The sequence below is a fragment of the Gallinula chloropus genome, assembly GCF_964237585.1.
Source record: "Gallinula chloropus genome assembly, chromosome: 8".
Lineage (NCBI taxonomy): Eukaryota > Metazoa > Chordata > Aves > Gruiformes > Rallidae > Gallinula > Gallinula chloropus.
This window is the reverse complement of record NC_140093.1, coordinates 2,632,006-2,637,676: the sequence shown is the minus strand read 5'-3', so window position 1 is coordinate 2,637,676 and position 5,671 is coordinate 2,632,006. Positions and strand designations below refer to the sequence as shown.

Sequence of the window (5,671 nt, the reverse complement as noted above, 5' to 3'; positions counted from 1 at the left end):
TACCTTGGGCCAGATGCCTCTCAGCCGGTGTAGAGTTGGAGCAGTATGTACAGACAGTCTCTGCTCTGGCCTAAAGCCTTGTGTGACAGGCACATCTGAGCCAGCCTGATAGCTGCGTGCCTGAGCAGCCTTTCCTGTTGTACAGCAGACCTGTTTCTTAACCCACATCAGAGACCAAATTCTGGATCTCCCTATACTAACAACGTGTGGCTCTAGGATATTGGGAAGCTCGAGGTGCAGCACAGGCCCTGCAGTCCCTCTCCTGAGAAGCCTGTCAGGCCTCGTGTGAGGAGCGTGCCTTGGCTTCAGCTCAGGCTGTGCCACAGCACTGCTTGGCCAGAGACCAGCTGCACCTGCAGAGAGAGACAGGAGGTTTGCAATCCCTTTGGCACACCGAGTAGCAGCAGCATAGCACTGTGGGCTTTTCCTTGTGCTTGAGGGTGTGCCATGCCTATACAACGGCAGGACAGGGTGTGTCTGTCTGCCTTGTGACTTAAAGTTGCAGATCTCTGGCTTTCTTGTGTGATCCCACACTCACACATCAGGACTCCAGTAGAGAGCTCTGTCTAATTTCCAATTATCACTACAGAAGGGAAGCAGGGCATAAGTTTTCCTGCTATCATTATGTAGCAAGAGGATTCCATAACATGGTAGTGAGGAATCTGACAGGCAGCCACATCCAGGGTGTCATTCCAAACATGGCAGGTCACAGAGTGGGGAAAGGAATTGCTTTAGCTGGTGTGAAAACTTCAACCTGGATGGGAAGTGGAGCTTCAACATTTGCATGAAACTTGTAAGACTGTGAATGTGACACGTGCTACATGTGGCCCTTGCTTTGGGCAAACCTGTAATTTAAATTCTGATTGCTCTTAACTACCACACTGCAGTGAAGGTTACAACCAGTGGAATTGGAAAACTGAGAAACACTCCCCACATATCACACTCAACTGCCCAAGTGCTCCTCTGAAAAGGGCACAGGTGTTACTTATTTCACATTCAAGCTGAGCCTTCCCATAAGCACTCACCTTCTCACTGCAGGTGTGTCACTGGGGGCTCCTCCCTGCCACCGCTGCCTCTGGGGTTGCTGCCCCTCGGTAAGGGGATGGTGTGTTCCCTCTAGCCAGGCTCTCACAGGGGGTGTCTGTGTAACTCCATGGCCCTGGACTGTCCTGCTTGGCTTCCTTAGACTGCAGTGAGTCAGCTAGAGAGACTGTGCTGCTGTATGGAGCTTGGGGACAAGTAGCAGGTATGTCTGAGCCAACAGAGTTGAAGAGAGGTAAAAACGTTGGTCTGCTGAGGGTTGTAGCAGGGACAGAGTCACTTGGACTGATATTGAGTGCAAAGTCCTTTAAATAGGAGAGTGCTTGATTATTTAGCTGGGCGTATTCTAAGTTTATCTTGTGCCTAGTGATGTCATCTAGGATTTTTGCTTTACTGTTCTGATCTTCAGTGCAAATTTGCTGCCCATTTTGCTTCAAATGATACAGACTGCTGGGCTGTAAGCTTGTCTCATAGTTGTATTGCTTTGTGCTGGGGATACTGCAGTATTCTGCATTCTGGGTGATGCATTCGTTTTGCAACAACAACTTGTTTTTGTACTGAGACATCTTACAAATGATACTGTTCACTTCCTTCCCAATGCAGTTGTCTTCCAGGTGCTTGTTTTCATAGCTGATTTTTAACGATGCTACTTGTGTTATGCAGTGCTCCAGGAGCTGCACTATGTTAGTGCTGCTCTCTGTAGGTGTGGGGCTAATGTAGCTCTGGAAGGGTCTCAGAGCAAGAGGCTTCTCACAGGAAATAGAGGGAGAGGGGCATGGAGGTTTATTTTTGTCTCTCTTTTCAAGGGGATCCAACAGTGAGGTCGCAGCGGTCTTGTAAGAGTAACAAGATTCTACTTCGTGATTATCATCTAACAAAGGGTTTTCAGAGCTCTGGGAGCCACTCTCTCTGGTCAGCTTTTCTGGAAATGGGTTTCTATCTCTAGATGTCTCATATCCTTCTGAAATTGCCACTTCCTCATTCTCAGCTGAAGATGTCTGCAGAATGTCTCTCTTAAGCTGTGATTGTGGTGTGTAACTTAATGCTCTGGTTGTTTCCATACTCCCAGGCGCTGCAGGTGAATCCCTGTGGTGATTCCCTTCCTTTCCCTGAAAATCCAAATTAGAATTGTTAGGGCAAGACTCCAGGCTGGGGTCTCTTTCAGCAACGTTTACTGAAGAGTCCTGAGTCTCACGCTTGCTTTCATCCAAGGACACCTGTAGGTTAAATGTGTTAGATTCTTCCTTGCTTTGTTTCTCCTGCTGAGCTTCTGTGTTCACTTTCTGCTCTGGACTGGGGCTGGGTGGGATGGGTGAATCATTACACTTTTCTGGTTGAGGACTCTGGAGAGTGTCAGGGGAGGAAACAAGTCCTGCGTGTTTTCGCAGCCAGTTTATTATCCCCATGGTCAGTGAAAGCTCAGTATCACAGAGCTTTAGCAAACATTCTTTGCCTTTCCATGTGCTGTGGAAAAAACCCTGGCTGATAATGTCTAGGGCTGGTTGGGAAGCCATGTTCTCCTCAGCTCCAACATGAAAACTGTAGATAGATAAAGGGATTTCAATAGCTTGTTCTGAAATGCTTTCAGATGTGCATAAGTCATCATCCAGGGCTGGGTTTATTTTGACTTCATTTGGGTCATAGAAGAGCTCATAAAGTGCATCTCCACTGTAGCTGTCTCTTGGAAATCTACCTGGGACCCCAGGGGTCTGAGCTTCCTTTGTTTCATCATCTTGTCCAGGAGAGAATGAGTCATAGTAGCCTTCATCACTTGTGGATGTGGATTCTTGGTTGTCACTTTTCGGTGTTCCAGTTTCTGTGGAGCTGTCTTTAGAGATGTCCCCACCTTTATCAGGTGACACTTCGGGATCTGTCATAGATGCAGCAGCCTGGCTTCTAGCCTTTTCCACATCAGGACCAGGTATTTTTGGTAACTTCTTATCAAACAGAGCACTCTGATGTAGCCTCACAGATTTGTTGATGTTGTCCCAAAACTTGGCAAATTCAACAGTCTCATTCTGTCCAGGAGAAGCCAGCTGCTCTACACCCCCTTGGAAAGAGCCCATGACAGGGCTGTCTTTGTGCTTGCTGCGTCTCAGCAGAAGTTCCTTGCTGTTCTCCAGCTCTAGGTGAGCAGAGGTCTCATCAGCAAAGATTTCCCCACAGCCAGTGAGGGAGTCAAAGCTCTTCAACGAGGCAACATCTTCGCAGAGGGTGTTGCAGCAGTCATAGGACGAGTCAGACTGCAGCTCGCTGTCCGAGCAGTCTTGGGACAAACAGTCGGCCACAAAGGAGTCTCCGCTTCTGAAAAGGTACTTTGCAAGACGCCCCGGCAACTCGCTCTTGCAGCCTGCAGAGGACAGGCTCTTGTCTTTCTCCACCAGGAACGTGAGGCTCTCTGGTTTGTTTTTTTTGATATGAAATATATCTCTGAGCCCTTTTTTAGATCTCTTGAGGGAAATCCTCTTCCTGGGAATGGTTTTTGCGACAGCTGGTACAAAAGGCATCTGTGGCACAAAGTTCCTGTAATCGATCATCTGACTGCTGCATGCAGACTGGCTGGGACTGACAATGCACTCTTTCTTACTGCTGGAGCTGGACATCCCTGAAAAGCTGATGCTATTGACCAGTCGCCCCTTACCCTTTCCAGGAAAACCTTCCTCATAAGCCCTGCTGCTGGGGCTGCTGTGCTCTGCTTTGTCTGCCTCGGTAACGCAGTCATGGGTTTTACTCTTCCTTACAAGTTTGTAGGAGGACCCAGATTTTTCCAGGCTGTTGTCACTAGCTCCATTCCTTGCTGCTCTGGTAGAAAATCTGTAGTTCTTGTGTGTGGCCAAACACGCCAGCTGGACTTCAGCAATGCTTTGGTTTCCCTCCAGATCTGCCTTTCTGTCTTTCCCTGTGTCATCCTTTTGGATGGGAACTGTGTGCACCAGGGGTGCTTTCTCATGTTGCACACTGGATTTTATGAAGGTCTTTCCTCTCTTGAGCTCCATATTGTTTCCTTACATCTGTTTCTGTAAAAAAACCAATAAAAACATTGTGATGCTGGTGGCTAGCACTTGTAAACTTTGAAAACAATTGGAGAGAAAAGGGACAGAGGCCAAGCATCAAACAATGAAATCTCCATCACTGAGTCATGGTGTTGCATGCAAAACCTTCCGTTTCACTTCATCTGTATGTCGGATGCAGCTGGAAGATCCAGCAAGGAGAAGACAGTGCACACTATGGGTGCGTAGCTGAGGCTCAGAAAATGTTTTGTCCCTTAGAAATGAAGGGGTTTGAATTTAGGATTACGACTGTGAAATGGCTCTTAAGATAGAGGTCCTATCTGGAAAGTAGAAAAGGTATGGAATGGTTGGGGTTGGGAGGGACCTCAAAACTGATCTAGTTACCACCTCCTGCTGTAGGCAGGGACACTCTCCCCTAGCTCAGAGGGCCCAAAGCCCCATCCAACCTGGCCTTGAAGCCTGCTGGGGATCCAGGAGCAGCCACAGCTTCTCTGGGCACCCTGTGTAGGGCCTCCCCACCCTTATAGAGGAAGACTTCTTTCTAAACTCAATCTCCCCTTCTTCAGTTTGAGGCCATTTCTACTTATTCTGTCCCTCCCTGCCCTTGTTGACAGCTTTCCTTTGTCCCTTCAGGTACTGGAAGTTGCTCTTAGGTCTCCTTGGAACTCCTCCAGACTGAACAAACCTGACTCTCTAAGCCTGTCCTTATAGGAGAGGTGCTCCAGTCCACTCTGGTCATCTTCATGAGCACTCGTCTGCACTTGCTGCAACAGATCCATGTCTGTCTTGCACTGGAGACTCCAGAGCTGGGTATACAGCACTGTAGGTGAGCTCTCACAGGAGCAGAATAGAGGGGCAGAATCCCCTCCCTTGATCTACTGGTCAAACTGCTTTTCATGCAGCCCAGGATACAGTTGGCTTTTTGGGCTGCAAGGACAGGTTGACAGGTCATGTCGAGCTTCTTGTTCCTCAGTTCCCCCAAGACCTTCTCAGGGCTGTTCTCAATGAGAAGCAATGACTGAGGAGCTTTAATGTGCAGGTGTGTGCAGTAGGGGGTCAGCAGTTCATAAATCTGTACCTCCAAGGATGACAAAGAGCTTAAGGTGGGAAATCTCCTGAGAAAATGGATCAAGCATTTGATATGGGATGCTCCCTCTATAGTAAAATAATCCCTACCTGTGAACAGAAAATCTGTAAGCCCTGGGAAGTGTGCTGAAACCCAGTCACTGTGTCTGCTTCCTCCTGAGCGTAACTTCCTGCACTACCACCTTTTATTGTAAGAAGTGAAAAATTCCACCTTGAAAATCACTGTTAATTATGCCAGAAGTGTCACTTCTGACTTACAGAGACTAATGGGATACACCAGTTTCTGCCTGTGTGGGTTGGTATTGAATCTATTTTATGGTTTTGGACATCTAATTAGTCATTAATTATTTTAGCCATGGCACTTGCAGTTTTCCCTTCCAGTATCTGAAGGGAATATACAAACAGGAGGGGAATCAACTTTTTGAAAGGGTAGACAATGGCAGGAAAAGGGGGAATGGATTAAAACTAAAGGAAGCAAGGTTTAGATGAGATATTAGGGGGAAGTTCTTCCCAGAGAGAGTGGTGAGGTGCTG

General features: G+C 47.6%; 1 protein-coding gene across 1 annotated transcript; it reads right to left on the bottom strand.

The window, feature by feature from the left end:
* Positions 1 to 1,043: 1,043 nt before the first annotated feature.
* AMER3 (APC membrane recruitment protein 3) lies at positions 1,044 to 4,037 on the bottom strand (the record flags this gene model as incomplete). Its single annotated transcript, XM_084267170.1, has 1 exon — positions 1,044 to 4,037. The coding sequence occupies one exon, from the start codon at positions 4,035 to 4,037 to the stop codon at positions 1,044 to 1,046; it is 2,994 nt and encodes a 997-aa protein (XP_084123296.1).
* Between the last annotated feature and the right edge of the window lie 1,634 nt (positions 4,038 to 5,671).